This window comes from Choristoneura fumiferana, chromosome 11, assembly GCF_025370935.1.
Source record: "Choristoneura fumiferana chromosome 11, NRCan_CFum_1, whole genome shotgun sequence".
NCBI lineage: Eukaryota > Metazoa > Arthropoda > Insecta > Lepidoptera > Tortricidae > Choristoneura > Choristoneura fumiferana.
Window position 1 is genome coordinate 9,172,425 of NC_133482.1, and position 27,039 is coordinate 9,199,463.

The 27,039-nt window shown below is 35.6% G+C and overlaps 1 protein-coding gene across 3 annotated transcripts in view; it reads left to right on the plus strand.

Moving 5' to 3' along the window:
- Nucleotides 1-27,039, plus strand: part of LOC141432705 (neural cell adhesion molecule 1-like) — a 202,956-nt gene that overhangs the window by 140,128 nt on the left and 35,789 nt on the right. For 2 of the 3 annotated variants that reach the window (XM_074094436.1, XM_074094437.1), the window contains exons 7-18: nucleotides 887-1,032; nucleotides 5,522-5,672; nucleotides 7,822-7,952; nucleotides 10,662-10,821; nucleotides 14,103-14,264; nucleotides 14,792-14,926; nucleotides 15,045-15,251; nucleotides 16,155-16,304; nucleotides 18,135-18,252; nucleotides 18,647-18,774; nucleotides 20,435-20,538; nucleotides 22,298-22,541. In XM_074094436.1, the coding sequence (XP_073950537.1) occupies nucleotides 887-1,032; nucleotides 5,522-5,672; nucleotides 7,822-7,952; nucleotides 10,662-10,821; nucleotides 14,103-14,264; nucleotides 14,792-14,926; nucleotides 15,045-15,251; nucleotides 16,155-16,304; nucleotides 18,135-18,252; nucleotides 18,647-18,774; nucleotides 20,435-20,538; nucleotides 22,298-22,411 (1,706 nt within the window). In that variant the 3' untranslated portion in view covers nucleotides 22,412-22,541. Of the gene's footprint in view, nucleotides 1-886; nucleotides 1,033-5,521; nucleotides 5,673-7,821; nucleotides 7,953-10,661; nucleotides 10,822-14,102; nucleotides 14,265-14,791; nucleotides 14,927-15,044; nucleotides 15,252-16,154; nucleotides 16,305-18,134; nucleotides 18,253-18,646; nucleotides 18,775-20,434; nucleotides 20,539-22,297; nucleotides 22,542-27,039 lie in introns of those variants that run through there. The other variant, XM_074094438.1, reaches the window with a different exon arrangement.

The following is a 27,039-nucleotide window of genomic DNA, read 5'->3' on the forward strand; positions in this document are numbered from 1 at the left end:
AATTTCATTGGTTTAATAGTTTCACGCCTTTGTGTGAGCTTCGCTCGGGCTAAAATTCTAAAACAAGCGTTTTTCTAAATAAAACACCAAGCTAGATCGATTGTTCATCCCCAGAAAACCCCTACATACCAAATTTTATCGAAATCGTTATAGCTGTTCCCGAAATCCCCAAAATAATAAAATATAATATACAAAAATTGATCGGTTAAAGGTATAAGGTAAAATAAAATGACGATAAGGATTAGTAGGATTTTAAATTACAATCAACATAAAGCTTTACAAGTACATCTGCAGTGTCGACCAGACTGACAAGACTAAACCAGAATCATGATCTGAATAATTCCCTCCAATGGGTCTCCGATAGAGACACCTAAATGCCATTGGACTCCTGCGTTCAGTCACGTTTGTCGCCACAATTCGTTTACCCCCGTTCGTCAATCGTCACTAAACTTGCTAAGTTAGATACCCACTACTTTGGAATGATGAACTATCTACTGACCAATTTAATTTTAAAATGGCTGGTTGAAGTATATTATTACAATAATTTTATTATTAGGTAGGGGGTTTATTATATACTTTTTTATGTTATAAATTGAAGTTAAGTGTTAGTACCTATATACTTATATTTGTAACAAATGTAAGCCTCAAGAATCGCGTTTCGACGCACCAGACATTTTTTGCTGACATTACAATTAAGCTACCTTAAAAATCTGATAACCTTATCAAATTTTAATTAAAACTAAGTTTATCCGATTATTCAAAAAGAGACAACAATAGTAAAGAGATACCAATTTAACCTAAAAATAACAATTAAGTATCATGTCATTTCAGTGAGTGAGTGTCTGTGTTATCGCTGCTCTTTTAAAATATTTCTGTTCATTACCAGTGGCGCCTTTATCGGTGTCTTTGGTGAACCGGCCACAACAGCTGATTGCTGGGGCGGCTTCCACTCTTCGATGCATCGCTGAAGGTAGCCGCCCTTCGGCGCAGATCAGCTGGTTCAAAGACAACAGGAGCTTTGAGAGAGAAAAGGTAAGTAAATAAATAGAAAAGGAGAAAAATGGATCGTAACTCTTGATCTAGGTATAATCATACCACAGGAATGTTAAGCCCGTAATCTAGAGATGGGTAGCGCACGAATAGCATACACAAAAGAGCTATATCAGTTCAAATCCAAATGTATCACCTTGCTCACTTGCACACTCTTATTTAGCCTTAGATAATGCGATGATGGCTGAAAAAACTCTGATGTTAGATGCTAGTCATGATTTAAAATGTATTTGTCATTTATTGTCAACCATATAGCATCGAAGTAGAATACAAGTTACAAGAATGAAAGTGATTTGAGAAAATGAATGAGCAATAAGGCAATGATGCTACGTTTCGTTCTGCGAAATACAGATAGGTATAGTGAGCTAAATGAGTGTGATAATATCTCAGTGAGTAAAATGATACCATATCAATATTATTTTTCAAGTGAATAGGTAGTTTTTCCCATCTCTACCGTAATGTACATGTACCTGCAATACAATAAAGTGAATTATTATTAAATATTACATAATAAAGAACAATAGTGCATCGAGAAAATTTACAAGGAGAGTAATAGGCGGCATTATTGCTTCAGATTTAGGTTCTTGTACTTTTCATGTAATACCTGAACTGAAAATGACTTCATAACATTAGAAAGGAATCGTGATTAAAACAAAAAATATTATGTGTAGTGTAGAAATAATAAATTTGTAGTGGCTTTCGTTTTAAAAAATAATCGTATCTGTGCTAGCAGACCACTGGTATTTTTTCGACCATCTTGAACATTCTAATTTCTCTGATGTTGACTGTACTTTTTAGTTGCCTGGCTTACGTTTTTCCACATTGCAAATTCTCTTCATTTTTATTCAGTGAGTTTATATAGGTACAATACAATACAATGACTCTTTATTGTACACCAGAAATAGTAAGCGATATAGAAAACAGGTACACAGAGAGAAAATTACAAGGTGCTCAATAGGCGGCCTATCGCTTAAGAGCGATCTCTTCCAGGCAACCTTTATATAATAGGTATCATTAAAAAGTAATAGTGTTGAATATTAAAGTAATATAAATGTCAAATTTATGTAGCATAAATAAAGCTAGTCGTTTCAGCAGCACTCCCAAATTATGTATGTGCGTGTAAAAGTTATTCCAATCATAAGAAATAAAATAGCGCATTTTAGTGTTTCATTAAATAGTGAACTGCAAATAAATACCTAGTATCCGTCAAGCCACAACGTGTTTCGATGCAATTATTTAATTTAATCAACCGTTACAAACACACATTAAAATTTTGGGTCATCTCACGCCTAATTAGTATTGTTTTAACCTAATGCAGTCCAAACTCATTAAATATCAAGCTACCTTGTGGTACATTCCTTTTTCATTAAATGTCTGGGTTCACGGAAGAGTCGGTGCCTTACAGCTAACTAGGTCAGTTGTCTAATCAGATCTCTGTGGCCACGAAATGACTTAACGAAATTTGCTGGATCGTAATGCGTCGTCATCGTGTAAGAATAGAAATACAGCGAAACAAAATGCTGGGAATGGGAAAAATGCTTGGAACTTTACTTATCCATTGAGATGATGCCTAGTATACGTTATGCCTATCCAATTTATTAAAAGTGTAAACAAACCGATTTCATCAAAATTCTTGTATAAACACTCACTGGATCGAATCAATAACACATTTATATATAATTCGTGTCTTATAACTAAATGTGTAATCACTTTTTTCACCAAAATTCACTTGTTGTTTCTTTAAAAAAATATAGCTCTGTCCATCGGCGGACAATTTTGCCAGTGTCTAGTAGTTTTTGCCGTTGTACGGTAAAAAAAATCTAGAAAATAAAAATTCACTTGATTTCAATATTTATTTTTCATTTGAAAAATCTTCGTCAAAATCTGACGTTATTTCTTGATTGAAACATGTGTATAATCTGTAGTAGCATAGACAAGCGTAGAGATGGTGGAAAATTTGATATTTTAAAAATCGATTAATGCGCGGATGAATAAGCGATTTTTATTTACTTTCCTTAAAATTAAAAAATAGTGACTGCTATTATAATTGAATAAATGGAATGAAATAAAGTATTGTAAATAATAAAATAGACAAAATTGCTTTGATCTATTCAATTAATAAATTAATCGATCTACTGAACAGATTAATTATTTTGCAATAGGTTCTAGGTTTTCACATCATTGAATGTCTGTGGTCGGATAAATGGCTTCTTTGTTTACACTTTTAATAAATTGGATCGAAATGCAATACTTATATTTTTATAAGCTTTTATTTATCTTGCAATGCCCCCTTTTTTTGTTTAGTGTTCAGATTTCAAAATTTCGTACGGTAATACAGTTTGGTTGACAACCGTAATGCGCTATGAATCCAAAGGCCCTATTGCCTAACATGTCTGACGCTCGCGATTGCAATCAAATGACAGATTTCGCATACAAAAACTGTCATTTGATTGCAATCGCGAACGTCAGAAACGTTAGGCAATACGGCCTCAAGCTATTCATAGCGCATTACGGTTGTCAACCCAACTTACCAATCGTTCTTTATTACAAGTCTGTAATCAAATCTTGCAAGTTAAATTGGACCAACTTCCAGTAGTCAGATTAACTTGAAATTTGGAATACGTATGTAAATCGCGTGACAATACAATAATCTAGTAATGACATCCTGGAAGTCCAGCCAGGATCATCCCCGCAGGACAGAACTCTTCAACGTTTAAAATTTGGGATACAAATGTAATTTGCGTGACGATGCAATACAGTCAACTAAAAGTACAGTCAGCAAAAAAACTTGCATTAAAAATGAAATTTTTATGGTTAGGTTATAAAACCGAGACATAGACATTAAGAATTCAAAACCGAAAAAACATTGACACCCTGGAATGTAGACGCATGCTCATAATAAGCTGGACCACTCGTCGGCCTAAACCCTACATGTCTATACTCAAAGAGTTAAACATGCATGCACACCTGCGGGACTGGCTGAGATGACGAATTTTATTTTGAATATATTGACCCACGGAATAAGGTACTTCCCAAGCAAGTACATTGTAAAAGTTATTTCATTCAATTGAGTGCGGCATGCAAATATTTGATACAGATACATGTTGACACTGGTTATGATGGGAATATTTCAACGAAATAAGTAATGTTTGTGTTATATTAACTTTGCAAACTGAATCCCCAAAAGACTAGGTAATTTAATTATTCAATACAGTTTTATTTACAACACAAGATACAACAATATGATAGGAAACAAAATAAATAAAAACTACATAAATATACCTAACTATAAAAATAAAACACCATCTAAGAGGCCCTCCTGCGGTATAGACCCCAACACACTGGCATCATTACCTCTCTGTACAGTCAGAGAAATTCGCTGGGAGAGGTAAGCGCCAGCTCTGGGGTCTCCTGAGGTCTCAATCAGGTAATTTAATTAATTTTAAGTTGGGTGCAGTATGAGTTAAACTTATGATAATATTAATCCTCACATAATTTAATTGGTGCTGCTCAAATGCTTTTCATAGTTACTTATGAATTTAGTTCTAAACTTGAATTTTGAGATTTAGTTGAAACTTTTATTTACCAAAAAAAAATCATCAAGAAAAACAGGGTCAACCTATGAGAATAACATAATATATTATCATCTTTCACTCCGGGGATATTAGATAGTAGACAGGTAGCGTAGACTTGGCAACCTTTGTTTTATCGTCGATTGGTCATCATAATGGCAATTCTTTGGGGATAGTACAATCAAGTGCGAAGATCAAACACGACCAAAGTTACAAAAATATGTATAAGTACACGACTTAATGCACTTAACATTAAGGTCGTGTATACACATTTTTTGTAACTTTGGTCGTGTCTATATCTTTGCACTTGACTGTACAACCGCATTTTGAGTATTATACCATATGTAGTTTTAAATCGCGTATCTGAACTACATATAACTAGTTTTACAGGGGATGGTTTTTTATAAATACTTACTTGTATATATAACATTTTATTTACAAAAAAATTACAAATCATTAAAATATGTTTAATAACCTAAACTAACAAAATATATAACTATGCTTTTCTGAGACCAAACCTACATTATACTTATAACTAACAAAAACTAAACTGACATAATAGCAACTTAAATTTAAAACATTAAAATACAAAATATAAAAAAGTAGGAAAATAAACCTAATTTAAAAATACAAGCTATCGCAGTTGACCCGCGGCAAGGATCCCAGGATTTTAGCAGCATTGCCATGCTGGATCGCGAGACTTATAGGAACGCGGATTTGCATTATCCCTGACGAAATTATTTATAGCTAGGTACTCATTCAAAGTCTTGTATTATATATTGTATTATTATTATTGTCTTGTAGTTTTATTGTATTATTGTCTTGTTTTGTATTATTGTATTAACTGCGGGGGAAAAGCATGACTTTTTAACATAGCTAATCCAGTAATTTATTTTCAGATCAGTGACCACTCAAACGATACCAGGGCAATCAGCACTTTAGTATTCACTCCTACTCCTTTGGACAATGGAGCAGTGATAAAGTGCATAGCAGCCAACCCTTCACTACCGCGGAAGGCCATAGACGACAGCGTGCAACTCAATATCGTATGTTAGTATCGCATTTTTCAGCTGAGGCCACTTTCACATTTAAGCAGCGTTTCCACCAACAATGTGTGAGGATGTGTTGCGAGGGTTTTGGTTTTCATTAACCAATAGAAACGCTTCATTTACACATCCTCGCACAGCACATCTCAAGTGGAAACGCAGCTTTAGGGCGGTAGCAGCGTGGCAGATCTGAAGGTTGATGTTAGCAACCGCGACATGCGACCGCGACTGGGTCGCTCGAAACACCACCGCTTAGTACGAATTTAGGCCGCGCTTGCGCCATGCATCATGACATGACATGAACCAATAGAAAGGCTTCATCTACTTACTCGTATTTAGCGGTCGCTGCACCAAAGTTAAAGTCAAAGTATCTTTGTTCAATTTAAGATATAACAAGCACCTATGAATATTAAAAAAACTACCACTGGTTTTGTAAAGTCTGGAGTCAGGGGTCGCCAATGCAGTTCGAAATTATTTCTAAACATCCTTCAGTGCTTTATAATTAATTATTACTAAGCAGTGGTGGTGGTGGTGGTGGTGTGTGTTGCCAGTGATGACATACGGATCTGAGACGTGGGCGCTAACGATGGGCCTCATGAGAAAACTCAAAGTCACTCAGAGGGCTATGGAGAGGGCTATGCTCGGGGTTTCTCTGCGGGATAGAATAAGAAATGATGATATCCGCAGTAGAACTAAGGTTACCGACATAGCCCGAAGAATTGCGAAACTAAAGTGGCAGTGGGCGGGGCACATTGCTCGCAGGACGGATGGCCAATGGGGCCAGAAGGTTCTCGAATGGCGTCCGCGGACCGGGAGACGAGCTGTCGATAGGCCTTCAACAAGATGGAGCGACGACTTGGTTTAGATCGCGGGATCGCGGTGTATGCGGAAAGCACAAGACCGGTCTGAGTGGAGAGCCTTGGGGAGGCCTATGTCCAGCAGTGGACGTCTTTCGGCTGACATGATGATGATGATGAAGCAGTGGATCGCGCGACATGGTGACGGTCGTGTGTCGCGTTCGCAGGCCGAGGTTGCCAATACCGGAATACTATAGACAGATAAAGAGCTAACACACAGCTGCCGCGTTGCTAGCGCTCTAAGGTGAAAGCGGTATTATTCATGGATACACAAATAAAAAGTACATACTTTTTCTTTTATTCCGAGGACACTGGCCTTGACCTCCTGTCTTTGATGATAAGTTTTAGGATTTCGCCCACGAGGGCCCGGTGTGTATCAAAAAACTTCGTAGGTACGCAAAATTTAGCGCGTACTTAATTACTATCTGGTAAGTTACTGTTATTTCAAGTAACAGATATATGATACGTTCTCTGTTTAATCGAATAATAAACTGTCAGTGTTAAAACAGGGGATATCTAAGTGACTTGGCAACCTTCCCAGGTCTTTAACCGAATGGTGCATCATTGTTTATATTTCTAATTTCAATTAGACCTAAATACAAAAATATTAACTAAAGTTAAAATTTATAAGAATATTTATATTGCTTAGTGAAATCTGCATACATTTATGAAGCTAATAACTCAAGAATGTATGAACAAATACAGTAATCTGTACTAACCCATTAAGATAGGAGGCCCGTGCTTTCCAGTGAGATATGTAATTATGTAATTCCGGAATATATTAATGTACAATATACATTAAGAGAAACTGTCTGTACATATTATGTAGAGACAGTTTCTCTCGTCAATCTTGTAGTGTCACCTAATTCTTGTTTATTGCTTGGTATGTATTTTGATTATTAACAAAATTAAAGACTTCCGGAAAAACATCTACACAAAAGGCGACCTAAGTCTGACCACGACTTTTCACGACCGGTGGCGTGTCGAGTGTATTTATAATACATTGCGTATGTTGTTAATTAACTACTATCTTGTGAGCATCTTGACCATGAAATTAACAGAGAATTCGCTGGCCACGGTTGCTTATTCCTCTTGTGTTCAGATTGTTTTAATATAAAGTAATGTTAATGCTGATCGCATTATATAACAATAACATAAATATGTTTTCGGGTAGTGTAATTACTTCTAATATTTCGCTACCCTACTGTTCATTTTCATCATTTTTATATTCAAGAAAAAAATATATAATCCACTATTAACTTGAATCTAAATATAAACAAATGTGTCCTCTCCCAGACAGTCCACTCGTGACTCTCACGCTGGGCAGCACCCTCAACCCCCACGACATAAAGGAGGGGGACGACGTTTACTTCGAGTGCAACGTTCGGGCCAACCCCAGGGAGCACAGGATTTCATGGTTCCATAATGTAAGTATATGCAGCAAGGTGGCTTTACTACAGTCGCCATCGCCACTCGAACAGGCTTGCCTTGCCATTCTGCTGTCATTAGATCCAAAGCCACTGCTCCGAAAATAAAACGCTCAACTTTACACTTACTTTACTTTACACAACTGTACACGTACTTTTTGCTTATTTACAAGTTTGAAAAGATCGTAAAGAATGCCAAATATTAAAAATAAAAGCTTTTAGTTAACCTAATCAAACAATACGGGAAGGGATTCCCTGGTCGAACCTCGTCCGTGGGATCAACGCTGCGCTCGAACAATAATCATGATTATGACTTGACACAACAAGAGTAACGGGGCGTGAGTACAGGTGTACTGAGAAAAATGAATGATTTTTTCAACTTTTTCATCAGACGAATAATGACTTTACAGCTTCAAGCTAACAATAAATACACAACTTGGAAAAATACACATTCGTTTTTCGCAGTGTTTTTGATTACCACTATCGCAGGGTTACAGGTTTTACGTCTGATTTAAAGTATTATGTTTCCTACAGATTGGTTTGAAAGTATTGACTTGATTTTCGAATGAAAGATTTTTTCTATTAACTATTTTCTTAAAAATGCCTTATTTTAACGTATTTAATAATGCTAAAACGCGTCTTTCTTTGTTTCGCCCTTTAGCTAAATTAAGGCCCTACCAGTGCCTGTTAAACTAACAACAAATTTTACATATTGTATTATGGCAGCACGAGAGACTAAAATAGCAGAGTAAGTAAATACAGTGCTACGTTAATTTTGTGAGCTATCATGTAGACATTACTCGGCAAATTAACGTACAATTATTATATTACATTGCGTTTAAAGCTGCACTTTGTTATTCAAACAATCTTTGCGCGTAAAATTAATTTTAAATAGCAGAAGTTCTACGTTTAGTATGACTACATTAATTTGTGCTCATATAGTATAGGTATTTGTGACTAATACAAATTAAATAAGATTGATTCCGGCATTATTTTGAAGACGTTATTTAATTTGAGAATGTAAAGAGATAATAGCAGTTTATGTGCATAACTAAATACCACATTGTGTTATAAAATCTGACTAAATTATTTTACCGGATGGATTGGCTAGTTTGGCTGAATAACGACCAGATTGTTTTTCAGGATCGAACTAATTGGTTGATGTTCTAAGTATACGACATCAAATACGTCATTCGATATTGAATCAAAAATTATGATGAAAAACCTTTACAAGAGTAATAAGTCAAACTAACCCAACTATCTGCTGAATATATCGAATTAATTTTAGAACATTCTTTATGACTATTACAATTTAAACAACTAAGGATAATATGGCTTTGAAATCATGTTAATCTTTCCGCTATATTGGCAGGAATAAAAGCTAATTGATGGTTTGATATAGGGTGACCACAAAATCATGGGCTTGGCGAAGGGAGTGGATTGATTGCATTAACTTTATAACACTTCGCTTGCACTTTTTATGAGCGCCTCGCCTCGCATCGATGAGTATACCAACTGTTATCTTCAGTTTTTATCGTTTCAAAATTAAATTGGAAAATGATTTTTAGCTTTATTTATAAACTACAGAATGTCAACGCGCTTGCATAAAAGCTTTTGCACTAATTTATTCAATAAATGGTTAACTAAACGATATTTTGATTGCATTCGCTGAGCGACCAAATTATTTGTCGTGAATTCATATTTTAAATAGAGTGCCTTTCAACCTATAACATTTAGTTTGTGGTTATAGTAACCATTGAGTATCTCGTCAAGATTTAGACACTTAATCAATATTCACGATACTAAGAAACGATTTTGTAAAATAATGCTATTCATGAATTTTCAATCAGGTAGGTACACAATTTGCTTTTTTACGAGTAATCAAAACCAAACAAGCCATTTCAATCGACTAAATGTGCAGGTGCTTTGTTGTGGTTGATTGACTGTCATCCTAGCTTTTCAAAACAAGGCCATTCCGTAATATTGCTTGGATATTTTCCAAATTTAAATTACGTCTATTAGCTTTTGTTAATAACGTAGCAATGAATTAGATCCTGACGAATTCAGGTAATCGGAAAAACTTACTGAACTTAGGGACTATATTAATGTATGGGCCTCTAACATCGGAAATCATTAGCTGATGGGTTGACTTTTCAATGTACCATCAGCCAAATACGTGGTCTATCACCCTAAAGTTGATAATCGTTGGCGTGTCATAAAAAATAGTGGAACTTTCAAGTTGACGTGTCTGTCAACTTGAAAGTTCCACTTTAGCGACATATTCATTGGATAGGAACTTGTTTAAAAGTTGATAGACCACTTATTTAGCTGATGGTACCTATGTATTAGAAATAAATTATCGGTGTGTAAAGATATCCAATCGAATTTTGAATAGCAGTAAAATTGTGACAGTAACGCGGCTACTTGCTAAAAAAATCTCGATTTAGCAGTGTCAAAATGTAGGGGATTGTCAAGCTTGAACAGGATTTAACAACTAATTTAAATAGTTTTTTCCATAATCGGTCACAAGACCGGACAGGAGGATATAATCATCGTAACTATGTATATGAAAGCTTCGACCACTCCCAACTCGTTCGCTTTACAGCCTCGCAATGTACCTAATGTAATTTGCACGACTTTTCTTAAAACTCTAAACTAGGTTTTAATAGGTATGAGACTTCCACCATCTAAAAGCAATCCATTTACTAGGATAGATCCGTGACACAGAACATGACTTCGGGCATCATCGTCAGTACCCGGTCCTTGGTTCTTCAGAAGGTCACAAGACAAGAGGCAGGCGGGTACGCTTGCAAAGCTGCTAACGCCAGGGGCGAGACTTCGAGCGAGGTCGTCAGGCTACGGGTGCAGTGTAAGTGGATCAGCAATTTCTTAAATATTTCTCATTCATGCATTAAGAATGCAGACATATTGAGACACATATTTCTTTAAATTAATTTTGATCGTATTATTATATTAGAAGAAAAGGCCTGACTGACTAGCTCTTCAAACCCCAAGTACCTATTTGAATTAAACTGTGCATATAGGTTCCTTTTAGTATGTATGAGTGAACAGGCTGTTACTGAACCAGTGAGACATATTTGGCCTCATCTGAACTTAACATCAGGTGAGATAGGGGTCAATCACGGTCAGTTTTATGCAAAAAAAAAGTTGTACACAAAGAACAAAGATGAATTTTGTGAATGATAAATTCTGCAATAGCAATAGGGACAAAGCCACAGATGTGAGATAGGGATAGATTAGCTATTGCACGCTGATTCACTCCAGATCCTATACTCCTTATTCTGAAGAAATTTCCCAAAATTAGCTTATTCCTCATTAATATTACAATAAAAATACTTTGTAAAGGTTGGGCCGCGCGTTCACATAGTTACAGTCAGTTTGAACTGTTGTTTTTATGTAAGTGTTTAGATGACTTAGTTAAACATAATTATTCGAGGCTGCCAATGAACTATGGTTACTCACAATATCAATATGAATGCATTCTGAGAACGTCAATTTGTATATACTTTTAAGACTATAAATAATATATGTGCAATATTCAAAGTAGTAAATTATGCACAGTGAATAGCAAAAATGCATACCAAAATCAGTCTAGACAAGGCAGGTGGTAATTTAGCAGAGAATATTTTAAAAAGTAAGTGGTTTTATACACCTTAGTTTAAAAGACGTATCTGTACATAACACGTGCAAAGAAATAATATGGTAGACTATCGAATAACTGAAAACTGCCTAATTAGTTATTCAGGATTCATCATCATCATCGCGGCCTATATACGACCCACTGTTGGACACAGACCTCCTCTCAGAATGAGAGGGCTTGGGCCGTAATTCCCATGCGGGTCCAATGCGGATTGGGAACTTCACACACAGCATTGAATTCATCATCATCATCATCATGTCAGCCGAAAGACGTCCACTGCTGGACATAGGCCTCCCCCAAGGCTCTCCACTCAGACCGGTCTTGTGCTTTTCGCATCCACCGCGATCCCGCGATCTTAACCAGGTCGTCGCTCCATCTTGTTGGAGGCCTACCGACACGGCAAAGCTTGTGGTTCATGTGATTTCGCACAAGAATCTCGAAAAATCGAAAAAAATAGAATTGCAAGAAATTCAAAAAATTATTTCGCAATATGTGTGTTAGTTAAGTCAAATTACATTAATCTGAAATTGTGTGTACATTATGATTAGATTAGTTTTCAAGTCAGAAGTCAGAAGTGTTATTGTGTAGAGTAATACAAATTCATTTAAACATCCACCTACAACAGAGTTTGAAAGTATCACAGCAGGAAATCTAAACCGCACCTATCAGGCATAGTTTCCATAATTCCCGTAATTACCATCAAATATGTAACCCCATGACATGTATCGAGACCATAAAATGTCACTGCGCAGTATGAATTACACTGCTATAAATACTGACGTGTCCGCAGTAGGTATTCAAATGTTCGCGGTCGGATCGATGCATCTACCCACTTCCTTCCGCCCATCGTCCGCATAGTAATTGCCGAGGAAAGTCGGTAAGGCCAGTAAATCATCGAAATTATACCCCAATGTTACCACGGTTCACAGTTGCGCAATCTGTTGTTCCATAGCTTCACTTTAAATCATAGAGCTTTGCTTTAGTTAGCGCTCGTCCCGAATAAATTTCACAAACGAAAACATTCGCGCGCAGGTACATCGCTCGTTCAACCTATTTTATTTCTGTGAAACCATTACTATACAAAATTTCTTTTATTTCGGTGCAATAAACAGTTGAAGTGTTCACAAACTCCGAACTCAGTTTTGCTGTGTAGTTTTATCAAGTGAGCCAACATTTTATTGTAGAAATTTATTTTATTACATCATAGTTTTGAAAAGTTCTGCAATACAATCGAAGAACTCTAAAGACAAAGTAAATAAGACGAGCTATTGTGCCTGTTAATTTCAAAACGCATTTGTTTCACTCAATGTTAAAAAGTTTACAGATGCACGGTCCAATTTACAAGAGCATTTCGAGTAAACGTGTCCCTTAAAGAAAATTATTCCTGCAAATAATTTAAATTCACATTGTTGTTCGCGAATCCCGTTACCTTTATACCGGGAACAATGTAAATCAACAACGACGTCCGGGGTAAGATTAATTATACAATTCTATATTGGCGCATCGAATAGCTTCCTTCCGCGACCACTGACCGCCCTTAATTGCCATCCAGCCACGTGAGAGAAGACGAAATAATTACAACCGGGAAAATAAATTCTAAGTTTGATTTACATGTTTTTTACGAGTGGAAAATTGATGTTTTTCGGTTTGCCAATTTATAGGTTCCAGTTTTCCACGATGCTAAGCTTTATTTACATGTTGTTTTTGGGGTTTGAACGGGGTGTTAAAAATATGAAATCATAAAATGATAATTAGTTGAAAACTCTCGCCAGTAAGCTTCATGCGAGTTCAACGACTTTGTAATAGGTTCTTCAAAGTTTGGAGGCCGGGAACTTAAAAGTAACAAACAAACTTCGCTTGGGATATTGATTAGATCAACAGTAGATTGCGCTTGATGAAGAATAATAACGCTTCATGTCATCATAAGAATTATACTTTTAATAATTTATATTGACAGGTTGGCTTTCGGATTACTGGAATTTCTGGGTTAAAAGTATCATTATTACAATAGTTAGAAGAATGTTTTATTGTTACTTAGAGCACCCTCGATATGCAACGTGATGTGATTTAACGAGGTTTTGCCATTTGCTTAAAAAAACCTTTAGAACCAGCTAAGTGCGCGTCGAGCCACGCGCATTAAAGGGTTCCCTACCTAATAACATGAGACAAATATTCGATATTAAGTTTTGATCGACTACTACTCGTAAACTCGTAAAGCCTACTAAGCTATGATAGTTTTTCTTTTTAATTCTTAAATACTACTTTTATAATTGTGATTTGTTTTCAGTTTTTCACGCCAACGGCCAAACTTGTGAGATAGGTACTTTGACAGTAACAAACTTTGGAACTTAATATTTTGCAACGGGATCCTTGAATTGAAAAATTATATTCTTTTTTGGGTCCCCCCTTTTATGTCCAACAGTGGACGTCTTTTGGCTTTTGGCTGATCATGATGAGTCTTCATTTTTCACTGTGATTTTTAAATACAGATGCGCCTGTCTGCGCGGAGCCGTCCCCACAAGTGGTCGGCGCGGCGTTGGACGAGGCGTTACATGTCCGATGTTCCGTACACGCTGATCCTGCGCAAGTCTCGTTCCTATGGGAGTTCAATAACAGCGGAGAGAGCTTCAATGTGTCTCCTGCTAGATACGGTAAGTTTGCTATTATATATAAATTAAATTAAATTAAACTTTATTTCAGACGTTTTTACATCCATATAAAGTAATTCATTCAGTAATTCTTAATCTATGTTAGTTTATCGCCTACTTAAATCTAAATCGCGCTATAGCCTTTACTTGACCGACCCAGTACGCCAGAATGGGGCAGTCGTACCTATCAGCTATGACACTCATGATGCTGTTAGTACTCTTCCTGAGTCTGCCCATATAAAGATGGCTATTATATTTAAACAAGTAAAGCGCTGCATATATTTGTGTGATATTAGAACTTGTCCAAATTCGTTCTTACCCATTATTTGTACTATGATTGAAAACGCTTTTGCTGAAAGTGAATCCGACTAATATTGTACATGCGAAAGTTTGTATGTTAGTTATTATTTAACGCTAACATGAAACCGCAGTTAAACGCTACTAATCTTTTAAATGTATATGTGACTATTTTATCGATATTATTATATAGTTATTGACTCTAGTCTGTAATTTATATTCTTGTTATATAGGTACAGTGAACAGCAGTATAAGTGAACTTAGATACACGCCGGCCAGTGAGCGAGATTACGGTGCGCTGACTTGCAGGGGAACCAATAGCGTCGGAATCCAAGCCAAACCTTGTGTGTTCCAAATTGTTCCAGCAGGTATGTATTTTCCTTGAAGTTTATCAATCGATGATACCTATTCCATAATATTTTAAACTCACCACTTTGTTCTTTTGTCGCTCTATGTCTTAAAATAAAACTTTTATCCGTTTATTAGCAAGACCATCACCGCCACGAAATTGCACAGTCTCCACTGGTAACGGATCAAACTGGATCGAGGATTCAAGCAGCCAGGATGTTGGGGATTCTCTCGTTATTCGCTGCGTGGCCGGTTACGATGGTGGCTTGCCGCAACTAGTGGTGCTAGAGGCTTTCGACTCAATCAGCGGGCTCACGCGGTTCAACATCACCGCTAATGAGACTGGTGGGTTCTAAATTTGCCAACAGTTGAGTTTAGTTTTTTTTAAATTGCCTAATAAGAGTATGTATGTGTCCGTAATAAAATAGCAAACACACTTTACACCATACAATATATTTACACACAAACAGAAGTACGGAAGAAATTAATAATATATTATACAAAACGATGGGAAAACACAATAAACTAAAATAGGATTTTCTAAGAGTACAGAATAAGTGTCATTGGTGATGTCGAACGTCTGTACACGCACATGCGCATTATGAATGATCAAAACGGAAGCGGAAATACAGTCGCCACATGCCTTCCATGAAAAAAAAAAAGATTCATAAGATACTTCTATTTTTATAACATTCTGCCTATCATAAAAATATATAAAAGGGAACATCGTGCTGAAAGAGGATGTAAGGAATAGAAAAACAACTAACTTGTTCATAGTTTTACTAACTGTTCTAAATTGCATTGCACCGTCTCGTTAGTCTCTTAGGTGCAAACTAATTTACATTAGGTACCTCTAAATACATAAAATAAAGCAAGTAGCATAAGTAAGCTCACGTTGTAGGCACTTGTAAAATATTCCAATCACCCCAGTTAAAGCAGATGCAAAGCTTTTCATAATGACTTCCAATTTAAGTCCCTACTTCTTGAATGCTATTGTGAATTTGTATCCATCTCCCACGCTGCAAGAGTTGATGCTATGTAATGAGACGTGGGTTGGCACTCATCAATGATGTAGCAAACTCGAGACGTTAATATACTTCAACACAACTTTTGTTGTTTACAAAGTTTCCAAATTAATGTACTCAAAACTTTCAAACATTTTTGATAAACGAATCTAATAATTTTTCTAAAAATTAAATAAAAGCACTTTATCTGAAAATGTTATAAAAATCCATTTCGTTTTGATAGATGGTGTTGCAATATTTTTGGTGCCTGTTGGAGCGCTCTGGTCGATTGGTGGTAACCTACAGTTAACTGTCCACGCTAGAAATGACAAAGGGAATTCAGATCGGATAACTCTGCATTCGCTGGCTTATCGAGACCCTGAGAGAAGAACTGGTAAGTTACTTTTTATCCTTTCGGAACATGATATCCGTTTCCCAAAACATCCCAATTTATACATCCGTTATCGTCACTACCGCTTCCGATTTAATGTGTTTAATTTTTTCAAAAGATACGTTTGGTTCGATTTTACTTTCCCAAAACACCTATTTTGGAAACGACTGTCGCCGTTACTGCCGTTTCCTATGTACTCCGTTTAATGTACGTAATGTAATGTACAAAAGATAGCCGATTCCCAGAAATACCTAATTCCAAAACGATCGTCCCCGTCACTATCGATGCCTAAACATATAATCCGTACCAGAACGGTTGCTCCTATTTGGTTAGTAATATTTTTTAGTTATGTTTGTAACTGTCAGAGAGAGAGAGAGAGAGAGATGATGCTTGCTGATTATATTTAGTCTCATTTTTGTCATTGTACCAGGTCACCTATCCGTACCAAGCCGGGCTGGCGGGTAGTCAAAAAATAAATACTTAACTTTAACTATTTAGAGTGCACTTTCACGTAACTAGTAACAAAAGGCCACACGAGATTTTTTTGAAACGAAATAGTTTTTGTATTTCTATTTATATTCTTGCTTGCTTAGTTGACACAAGCGCTAATGTGTATATTTTTTAAGCATTAGCACTAGGAACAAAGTGCTTATTTAAGTAACTAAGATATTAAATAGTCACATTACAACCAAGGATTCTACAGCTATAAATTTCAAACTAAGCCTCTCTAAGAGCTAATTTAATTTTTAAAAGGTAATCAAGTTTTATGTTAAAAATTACAAGCTACTTCGAGTAATTTAAAGTTTAAAGATAATCGTGTTTAGGTAAATAATTAAGTCTAACTGTTTTTAATGATTCACGGATAATTATACATTAAAAATTACCTTCAATAAGCTCTGGGTATTTCGATGCAGTTGCATGCATCATACTTAATTACGTTAGTAGGTACTATTATATATGTCGGCGGCCGATCGTAAAATCCGCCAGATCACGAAATTCCTAGGCATATCGTGAAATGCCGCCATTTCATGATATGCCTAAAAGTTAGCCAGGCATATCAGGGTGTGCCTGAGAAACAACATGGCAGATCGATTAGAGCAACGCATTCGTCGATATTCCTAGCTCTATACCGGGCACATCGTGATTTCCCGAAAAAAATAAAAATTACCTAAAGTTTTGATAATTATCAGCTTTAAATTCAATTAAGCACATGTGAAATTAAAAAAATATGTCTTGAATTATGTAAGTTAAAGGAATAAATTAAATTTAACAGTAATGAAAGGAAGAAGCTGATTTTTTTTTACCTACTTACCCTTTTTAGGGTTCCGGAGCCAAAATGGCAAAAACGGAACCCTTATAGTTTCGCCATGTCTGTCTGTCTGTCTGTCATGTCTGTCTCAGGGACTATCAATGCTAGAAAGCTGTAATTTTGCACGGATATATAAGTAAACTATGCCGACAAAATAGTACAATTAAAAAATATTCAACTTTTTTAGTGCAAATTTTCATTAAAATCGAGCGTCCCCCCCCCCTCTAAAATCTAAAGCGGTGGGTGGAAAAATTTGAAAAAATTCAGGATGGTAGTAAGTATATCAACTTTCAAGGAAAACTATAACGGCTAAGTTTGCTTGAGAATTATTAGTAGTTTATGAGTAAATAGCACCCTAAGGTATAAAATATACCTAAACTTGGAAGATTCCGTATAAAATACGAAATCCCGAGAAAAATATTACTTAATTTTGAACCCTATTTTGGGCGTGTCCGACGCGCTCTTGGCCAGTTTTTTGTTGTTAAATTATAAGTAAAGACCTTAAAATATTTTTGTTTTAACAGATGGTGGGAGCGGTCTGGTTGCAGGGATGTCGTCGACTACATTTTGGGCGATCATTCTAACTCTAGTCGTTGGATTCTGCGCAGTCGTTTTCATAGCATTTTTATTACGGAGAAAAAAGTAAGTTCACAGAACTATAACCACAAGCTGCAAAAGCTAAAAAATAATAATTTAAATTAACAAAATATTTGTATGCTCTCATTATTTAGTAAAGCTGGCTTAATACAAGTACTATAACAGTAAATTTAATGAGTTTTCATTGCAGTGTAAATATTTCATACCGATAAAAAAAATATAAACCTTGTGGTTTAACGATTTATTAAGATCAAACCATGTGTCAATTTCAAGATTCTAGCTGGCTTACATTAGCATTTATCCCGGGCACTTTACAAGGCTCATTATTATTATAGAGCCATTTTTAATTTAATGAAGAAAATTTATAAAGTAGGTAATTTACCTTCTTTATAAATTTTACAAGAATTCTTTTAAGTGATTTTTCTTTCCTTTTTAATAGGGCAGCATTGCCGACAAAGCAGCAATCACCGGAGTTGCAATTAAACGCGGGCGACGGTCAATACGTAGTCGCGTACACGCTCAAACCACCCAAGCAAGCGCAGCCTGACATATTAAATCCACCTCCTGGTAAGACTTAATAATGTAGCTGATTTCTTCTGTGGTAGAGCATTTATGAATGTTTTGTACGGTAGCTTTTTAGTTGTTGCTGTAAAGTTGAGGGCACAGAAATGAGACCAATTAAAAAAAAAAATTTTTTTTGGTATCTGGTATCTGAAATGACTCAAGAATGGTTCTACGATTTTGTCGAGGGTACAAAATGTGGAAAATAACCTGAAAGTAAATAGATACAAGAAAAAACAGACTTCTGTTTGGTAACTCCAAAAGGTAAAACAAAATTAAATAGGACCAAACGGGAACTATACATAAAAAGTTTTTTTTTATTTCAAATCGTTCCATAAACACTTATAGGTAACACCTCCGATCAACGATTGGTAACACCTTTCATTATTTTGTTGATTTAGTTTTTACTGCCTATTTCGATTTATTAAAAATAATTAATAAAGTAATAAAATTTGCCTGATCAAGATTTTAGTTCTAAATAATACGTTAATTTGTATTTAAAATTATTTTGAATTTATTTTGTACTAAATTCAATTTCCATAAAGTTTACCTCGTGAAAAGCTAATGTCACCCGTCATTTGCAAAATCATAATTTTAACCTAGAACTTTGTTGGTAATCCGAATAGGATTGCTAGGCGAGATCAAAGCCACGTTTGTGTTTAGCCAGGTGGCTGAAACATTTACCTAAGCTTTCGGGATGTTTTTCAGCCATTTCTAAAAAGCTTTTGTTTGGTTTTGCTCCGTGACATTTTTGAGGTCACGAGTAGGTATGTTTACCGTAGAGACACGTGTAAGGCTTCAGAATAAATTATTTTTGCAGCTGTTACTAGGTAATAATGGAGTTAGGTTTTTGTGTATGTTTGGGCTGTGGGAAAAAAAACAGTTTGTAGGTGGGGTATCAAAAATAAAAAATCAGGAGCCTTAATCCTTTCGACTGCCATGATTTTATAAGTCCTGTATGTTAGTCATAATTTTTTTCCCGTTGAAACCGTACATTTTTCATAATTTTTAAATATTCATTCTGTAGAACTCTATAGATTAGGTTAGGTTTGTTTTATAACAATTCTGAAAAATAAATGGTTACAGACAAAAAAAGAGTTATGTCAAACATTACACTCGATATAGACCCGCCTTAATGATTACTCAAAGTAATTAAATAAAACTATAACTAGATAGTGTCATCATCATCATCCCAACCTATATACATCCCAATGCTAGACGCAGGCCTCTTGTCAGAATGTGAGGGCTTGGGCCGTAGTTTTCACGCGGGCCCAGTGCGGATTGGGAACTTAATTAATATAATAAAAGAAAATTGTATTCACCAACCCACTGTTATTTACAGACACATCACATAAATCTAGAATATTAGTGTAATTATGTAGATAAAATTATTATTTTTACTAACAAAATTTAAGCTATCACTTTTATTTTAAATGGAAAAGGGTCACTAATTGAGTTTATCAATTTAAAATCTCCTTAACTGTTTTTAAAATTGCCCTTTAAATTCCGATATCTGATTATAAATCTACAATAACAATACAAATAAAATTAAAGCTTACATGGATCCGTAAAAATCGTAAGCATAAATAAGTTTGTTGTATTTTATTATTTTTATTTGACTCACAAAGCAAGGATTTGAGCTCCACATTGAAATTTTCCACTTCAGACGGCGATCCGCTGCCAAAGCGGTGTCCAGAAGCGGTCAAGAACGGGCCGCTACGCGACGAGTGGTCGAGTGAGCGTGGGGTTGCTCACGAAGAGCCGCGCGCGGTAAGTGCGACTGCATACGACTATGTACAAGACTGTCTACAAATACATATTTATATGTATGCACCTTTAGGGCTCTGTATCTCTCATCTTATTTTAGTTACACTCTGTTCGGTGCAGATGAAAGGCTCTCCACTTCTCTCTACTCAAACGCTGCCACCTTTACCTCCTTATATGTCATGACTGCTAGCTTCTCCTTTATTTGCTCTGTATATTCGAGAGCAAAAACGGAACCTTTATCCTATAAACTTTATAGAATCACTCCTTTGTCTCCGTTCTCCGTCTGTCACTGCCAATTTGCTCCGAATTTGGATTAATTAAGTTGAAATCTGGCATACTTATAAAATTTATGTTGCCTAACACGAACATTTTACGCAAATAAATGAATATTAAATTCAGGAGACACTTTTGGGGGCAAAACTGAAAATCAAATAAAAAAAGTTTACGAACTGTACCGTGTGATTTGTGAAACACAGTAGTATTATGAATCTATGTAGGTATCTATGAATATGTGAAAGAATTTTTGAACTTGATTTATGTAGTATTTAACTACTCGAAACTTGGCATTTATGCGTAGTTTCTAATGACAATACCATAATATAGTACCATTGAGCTGATCTGATTATGAAGCCATATTTTTTAAATTATTTAATGAAACAGACGAAGTTCGACAACATTATTTACGGATTTTATGTTTGAGTGAGAAAGAAACAGTTGTTAGGGTAGAATTTTTCGGTTCAATGATTTTGATGAAATGCTACCTGGGGATTTTCGGGGGTGAACAATCAATCTAGCTTGATGTTATCTCTGGAAAACGCATGTTCACGAGTATTAACCCGAGAAAAGCTTGGTCGTCCATGTTCTATTTATTCTTCACTAGTATAAGAAAACCGGCCGGATTTCATTACTCTTGAGTCAAGAGTCTTGACTTGACTGCTTATAGGTAGCTACCTAATATCCTCTACAACTGAGGTAGAAGTACTAGTCAGTAGTTGTAATAATTGTTATACCATTAATAATAGAGGTGACAGCAAAGTATCTATTGGGAAATATCATTTCGAGGACTGGGACAGTCACCCTATGTTGTGTGCATATTTTGCAAGATTGTCACATGTTATCGTTAAAATCTTGTAAACCTAAATTTGACCAACTTCTAGTGGGTAGTCAAATTGATTCGAAATGGCATACATCATTAAGTAGATTGAATGACCTAGCAAATACAGTCAGAAAAAGTATAATCAGCGCAGAATGCTTGTATTAATAATGTAAAATTTAGGGAATTTTACCTCATCATCCCAGCCTATATACGTCCCACTGCAGGGCACAGGCCTCCCCTCAGAATGAGAGGGCTTGGGCCATAGTTCATAGTTACAAATTCAATTCAAATGTTTTTATTTCAAACAGTCCATATTTGTTAGTAATAGCTTCATCTGTGTTAGTTACAATTAAATAAATATAGTGAAATCAAAATAAATAAATAATTTAGATGATAGAAAGCTATCTACCTAATTAAAAAAAACTAATTTAATCAATGAAATGAAATTATGTCAAATTTTATGCAAATTTAAGTTACCTATCGATTATAATCAAAAGGCAAAATTGACCATATAGAAGCATAAAATAATAACTTAAGAACTGTTAATCGGCATAGATAACACTTTTAAAGCACATTCGTCACAAAATGACGAGAAAGTGATTTCAAAACCCAGCTCAATTTTTTTTTGTTAACTTAAAATATTCTAAGAGTCTTTTTTCTCAACAGTTACTATCGCCATCTACAGCTGCACCGAGTAAACAGTCTTCGGGTTCTACGACGCTCAGCAGGAGAGAACATCTCATAGCAGAGGAGATCCCAGGTCCAGAGAGCTGTGTATAGGCAAATAGTTTAACGAATTTTGTACATAGTAGGAAATGTAGGTATGTATTGACTGTCAAATTGTGATAAACGACATTGTAAATATTGTAAAAGGAAAGTGTAAAGGAGGATTAAAAATTAAGCCTGGCAAGTATTTGTGGTTTTATTCATTTTTTAGAACCTATGGACTGAGAGCCCGGAATAAAAATATAAAATGAAATAACTGTAGTTTAAAGTCCATGCAAACCTTAACCCGTTATTTTACTAAGGGCTACAGGTTTTTGTAAAAATCTTACAATGCAGCTCAATAATTTAAATAATAGTAAGTATGGCTATGTTACCATAAAAACAATAGTCAGCACAAATTTCATATTTTTAAATTATGAAATTCGATGCACTAAGTTCAATCACTTGAGTTACGGTCGAACTTCATTAATACCTACTACCTCAGTTATTCGTAGTAATCAAAGATCAATTTAAGCCAAGATAAACAGAGATCGTTTCGCTCGATATACAAAGTCCCTATCATGCAGCAATCCATAATTATTAATGGTCGATATAACCTTCAAGGTTAGTAAGTCGTTAGTGCAATAATAACGTAATCGTTTGTGAATATGTGTGTGTTCGTTACTTTAAGTACTTTTCAACTCAATATTACCATAAAATTTGGATTAAATCCCAAGTCCTAAACCGTTACATTTAGACACATTGTAATTTAGCGTAAATGTTTGTTACGCAACGTTAACGCCTGTTTTTATCCGGAAATATCTCTAAGTTTTTGTTTAACTACATCCTATGTAATAAAATATACTTACTTGAAATTATATCATTATAAAGTTAGACGTAAAATATAATATTTATTTAATTTTATATTATTTGTTACACACAGGTAAATTGAATACAACACCACGTGACTTTCTTATGATTGTAGCAAAGAAGATCCTCGAATTCAAATTAAGGTAAACGTACTTGTCACTGTCCCAATAGTCGCCATTTTTTATTTTATGTCATTAGCAAAGGTGTCAGAGGGTGTCATCTATTGGGCACTAGTGTGTCGAGCACTCGGACGTTTCCATCAACTCTAGGAATAAATTGAAATTGCTTTCCGATTACAACTGTACTTTAACAATCCTCATTACACTAAAACGTATAGCTTTCGAACGTAACTAGTGCCAGGTCGTGTCAGCCACAGTTCAATCAAATTAATGTAATGGAATGACCGAATCTCTTAATTGAAGATGCGATGAGCATACGCGACGAGTCGGTGATCCCGTTTTGTACAGCCCTAGGGTGTTAGCGCTAACAGTAATCAGATCTCTTTCTAGTCACATAACATAGTAAGTAAAAGAGATAATACATTTGCTAGAATAAAATAGAGTAGAAAAAATAAGATCTTGTACCCTGTTGATGGATTTCTAAATAATTATGACATTTTAATTACATTACCTGGTACCTTTTTATTGCCTACTAGCTTACTTTTTAAATTATTGACACATTTTGAATTTTTATCAATTTTTTATTGATTCAGTTTGTTGTCTGATCGTTCGTCTGTCAAAAGTCTGTCGAGACCGCTTTTCTGTAGAAGGCATGGAGGATTCAATCTGAAATGAATATCAAATAATTAAATCTGCTATACTTTAGGGAGCAATGAAAAAACAAATTTCTTAGTCAACGCAGTCAAAAGACAGTCATTAAAAAATATTTTCATACAAATTACCTGGGAATAAAAACCTATAGGGAACTTTCATTATACTAAAAACTTGAGATTTGGTATTAATGTATCTTTTATAGGACAAAAAAGTCTGAAATTATTTATTATTAGTAGTTATTTTTTATTTGCTTTCTAACTGAAAAAAACAACTTATTCGGAATATTAACATGAATTGAATTACGCAAAGCTCGTGTTCCTAAGTACCTACATCTTTACTATCCAGCTTCTGCGAAATTCACTCATCTGTGCCGTCCTATCCATGGACCTTAATTAAAACGTCTGCAGGCTGTCATCCCGATGGACCAGCACTCGACGTTAGCCATTTTAAAATCTTAACTGAATATCCGACTCCCATAATAAAATTAAAACCCGGGCTTTCCCGCCAATCTAATTTAATACTTTTTATACTTCAAAGACAAGACGACCGGATACCATTAGTTACGATTAGAAAATTTGATATGAAGCTTGAGGTGCCGGGATCGATCCCTAGCTGTTTCTATCAAGGTATGTATGAAATATACCTACAAATATTAGTTCTCGAATCTTCCTTACTTCATCATCCCAGCCTATATACGTCCCACTGCTGGGCACAGGCCTCCTCTCAGAACAAGAGGGCTTGGGCCATAGTTCCCACGCGGGCCCAGTGCGGATTGGGAACTTCACACGCACCATTGAATTGCTTCGCAGGTTTGTGCAGGTTTCCTCACGGTGTTTTCCTTCACCGCAAAGCTCGTGGTAAATTTCAAATGTAATTCCGCACATGAATTTCGAAAAACTCAGAGGTGCGAGCCGGGGTTTGAACCCACGACCCTCTGCTTGAGAGGCGATAGGTCAAACCACTAGGCCACCACGGCTATCAGTTATTTATTAAGTAGGTACTCAGAGTATGTAGGAGTTTTGATTCGTTTGGGACTAGATTAATCCAAGCCAATAATGGTCTCAAAACATTTATTTGTTGAACTAACACTTTTCCTGACATGTATACATATTCTGTACTGTAAACATATTATTATTATTTAACAAGTACAAAAATAATACGCATTGATTCAAACTACTCAAAAATATTATTATGTACTACAACCATATAACGTCAGGATATCATAAATTTTTATACACGCGACTGTTGGTACATATGCTGAATTTTATCATAATAATTATAAAATTACATACAAGACAAATATTAATAATAAATCATAATGCTTTGTGCATTGCAAAAGCCTTTTAAGTAGTTACTTAAATTAATCCGTTAGGGATCATGAACCTCTCACACATTGGGAAAACTCTTAGGAAAATTACCCTTATAGTTCGGAATCTGGTTGCAAATTTACATACGTCATTGAGTACCACACGCGAAAAAAATATTGGGCCTTATCAGCCCTAATGTAACATAAAAACAAGTCTACCTTAGTTTTAGTAGGCGGGTTGATAGATAGCCGGGATATTTTTTGGTCAAAATTACGACATAGAGTACTTACCCAAACGCGCATGGTGCCAGCAGTTGCCCATTAGGATAGCATGAAGTTTGTCTTATTCTGGTCTGGTCTTTTGGCCAGCGGAAAAGACACTTTTTTTTTACTCTATTTACCAGTGCTCAGCTACCTATAAACACCATTGGAACTAATGCAGGCTTGGCTTTTTTACATAACTTTTGGGGAGATGAAGGGCCTATAATTGTCCCTATATGAAAATCGATGACGTAGATAGATTTGCAATCAGATTCTGTACTATTACACAAACAGAAACAGATATCCAAACAAATAGAACGCTTAAAGGCATATACTTAAGCACATTATAAATATTGCAGTATGTTCCCTAATGCAGTGGGGTTAATCGCAGCCACGTGAATTATGCAATGCCCGGCAAGAGGGAATCCCGAAAGCGCAATAATGAACAACTAGGGTAATCCGCTATACTGCTTAACCAATTAGTGTTTTCGGAATGTAAAAACAATAACAGTCGATTTTGAAATAACGTTGTAATGTAACAAAAATTATACATTACAAAAATGTAACAAAAATGTTACATTAAAACGTACTGGAACACTGGGATTGGTCTATTCAGATTGTTGAGTGGTGTATTATTAAGGATCGTAGTGGTTGATGACCCTGACTTTGAGACTAGAGGTCCTAGGTTCAATACCGATAGACATTTATGTGATGTTATGGCCGTTGCCTAACATCGATAGTACAAGTTTCGCTTAGTTATAATACATTTTATTCACGTTAGGTAAGAGTAATAAATGAATAAGTTTAAAGCAATTTTTGTTCACAATAGCAGAAATACAAAAATGCTTCTTGCGGTATGTTACTTACAAGTTCTTGGTTGTACTCGTATAGCCTAATTCACTGCAAGAAATTACAAAAATCATTATCATTATCATCTTTGCCTATATACGTCCCACTACAGGGCACACGGCTATTCTCAGAATGCGAGGATTTTGAAAAATAATTACTTTTACTCCCTTGGGACTAAGCTGTGCATTTTACTCCGTTTATGTGGGGCTATATTGTCGTACTTTCAGAGCATGAAAAGCAAAAAAGATTTATTTTTAAAGCTGACAGAACACGTTAACGCGCCTCAAAATACAAATCTCGCGAAAGACCCTTGACGGCGCGCCAAAGTACACTGAAACACTCGCGGCATGAATTTAAAAGAGCGGAATTAAATTAAGTCTACTAATGAGCAGTATATTTCATCGAAATTACGTTTGTCAGCTTACGTTTATCTAAGTTTAAGGAAGCCTTACGTAAGTAAGTCTACGCATTTCTTTCCATGAAACGCCTCTGAGAATGAGCACAAAATTCCAAGCGTGTGCTCGTTTAGCTCGTAATTTTTCATTGAGCCCGAGAGTCGGCGGGAAAGCCTCCAATTAAGTTTCTCTTTACCGTTTGGCCCCGGAAAAGGGGAAGAAAAATGAACAACAGAGGCAAGGGACAGT